Raw genomic sequence first — 1,576 nt, 5'->3', positions numbered from 1 at the left:
GAAACGGGGGGGACGGACTAAATGAACCCCTTGGGCTTTCTCTGAAAGGGCTCTTAACATTTTTAGGTTCTGGGGTGGAGATTCCCCCCCCCCAAAAAAAATATTAAACCAAAGAAGAGAGCCTCCTCCCAAACTAAGAAAGATGCCAGGCCTTCTTGATGTTCCTAAAATCCAAGCCCATGGAATGGGAAGAGGACCATAAATATGGGGCTGGGGGAGGGGGGCTCTTTTTCAGTTATATTCATTCCTCCCTTTTCACTTTTTAGCTTCTTCTCTACCCTATGCAGGCAACGGAAACGGCCTGGGATATATGAATGGTGGAGATCCCCAAGCTAACGGTTTGGGAGCAGGTAAGACCCGGGGTGCAAAAATGGGCGGGGGAGTCCCCAGACTGCTCTTTAGGGGGCCTCTCGGTACGGTTGGGCCTGGCTGGGCTCTGCAACGGGGGTGGGGGTGGGTGGGCTGGCTGCCTGAACGATGCTTAGCATGGACCCTTGCTCTGTCCAGCAGGTGCATACGATCCCCTTGCAGCGGGGCAAGTCCCAGGAGGGTACGGCACATCGCTGGGCCCTGGGCAAGCATTGGGTGGATACGGTAGGTGGCACCGGATTAGTTTTGGGGAGCGGGGAGGAGGCCACTCGTGTGAAGTGTGTGACACAGTTGCCTCTGGTTTTTAGGACTGCTTTACTGTAGCGTTTAGAATCAAGGGGGCCTGTCGTCTCACAAAATGTCCATACGGTCTTCACCATAAATCTGGGATTTTTTTTGAAATGGGTGTCCCTAGAAAACTGTTGGAAAGCAGGAGATGATAAGTATCAGGGCTGGCAAAGAAGCAGGCCCCGAATGCTTTGGGGTGAATTTTGTTTTTTTGGATCCAAGGGGAAATGGCCCTGCAGGCCAAAAGAAATGAGGACATACAACAACCGTGGACTGTTTAGAGCTAGCTTCACCGTTCTTCTTTTCTCCTTTGCATTAGGAAGGAAGGAATCAAAATATGGGATGAATGGATTTCTGGGGAATGGATACCGAGGTAAGGAGGGTGTGAAGGGACTCTTCTGCCCTCCACAGTCACGGCTGTTTTCCTCATCGGCCGCAAGCTCTTCTAGCCACTCCCGTCTCATTCCACAGAATAAGCAGTGGCTACATTTTCACATTTCATTGAGCTGCGGTGGCTCAAGTGGTTAAGACACTGAACTGCAGGCTGTGGAAGGTCGGTAGTTCAGCAGTTCGAGACCCGAGTTGCCGCATGACGGAGTGAGCTCCCGTCTCCAGTTCCAGCTCCTGCCAACCAAGCAGTTCGAAAGCAAGAAATTGCAAGTAGATAAATAGGGACCACTTCGGTGGGAAGGTAACAGCGTTCCGTGCGCCTTGGTGTTTAGTCACATGACCACGGAAAAGTCTTCGGACAGCGCTGGCTCTTCAGCTTTGAAACGGAGATGAGCACCGCAACCCTAGAGTCGGACTCGACTGGCTTTCGAGCAAGGGAACCTTTACCTTTACATTTTCACCACAGTCTCAAATAGTTTCAAAATACATTGATTCATTACTGTCCACCACCACCACCCGCCCTTTCTCC

General features: G+C 51.4%; 1 protein-coding gene across 1 annotated transcript in view; it reads left to right on the top strand.

Moving 5' to 3' along the window:
• LOC107119125 (spidroin-1-like) overlaps positions 1 to 1,576 on the top strand; it is a 35,878-nt gene that overhangs the window by 32,822 nt on the left and 1,480 nt on the right. The window contains exons 16-18 of the mRNA XM_015421570.1: positions 288 to 350; positions 508 to 594; positions 977 to 1,030. Of these exons, the coding sequence (XP_015277056.1) occupies positions 288 to 350; positions 508 to 594; positions 977 to 1,030 (204 nt within the window). The remainder of the gene's footprint in view (positions 1 to 287; positions 351 to 507; positions 595 to 976; positions 1,031 to 1,576) is intronic.

Source organism: Gekko japonicus, unplaced genomic scaffold (assembly GCF_001447785.1).
Source record: "Gekko japonicus isolate JY-2015 unplaced genomic scaffold, Gekko_japonicus_V1.1 scaffold1445, whole genome shotgun sequence".
Lineage (NCBI taxonomy): Eukaryota > Metazoa > Chordata > Lepidosauria > Squamata > Gekkonidae > Gekko > Gekko japonicus.
The sequence above is the reverse complement of the archived record's forward strand: the minus strand, read 5'-3'. Positions and strand labels throughout refer to the sequence as shown.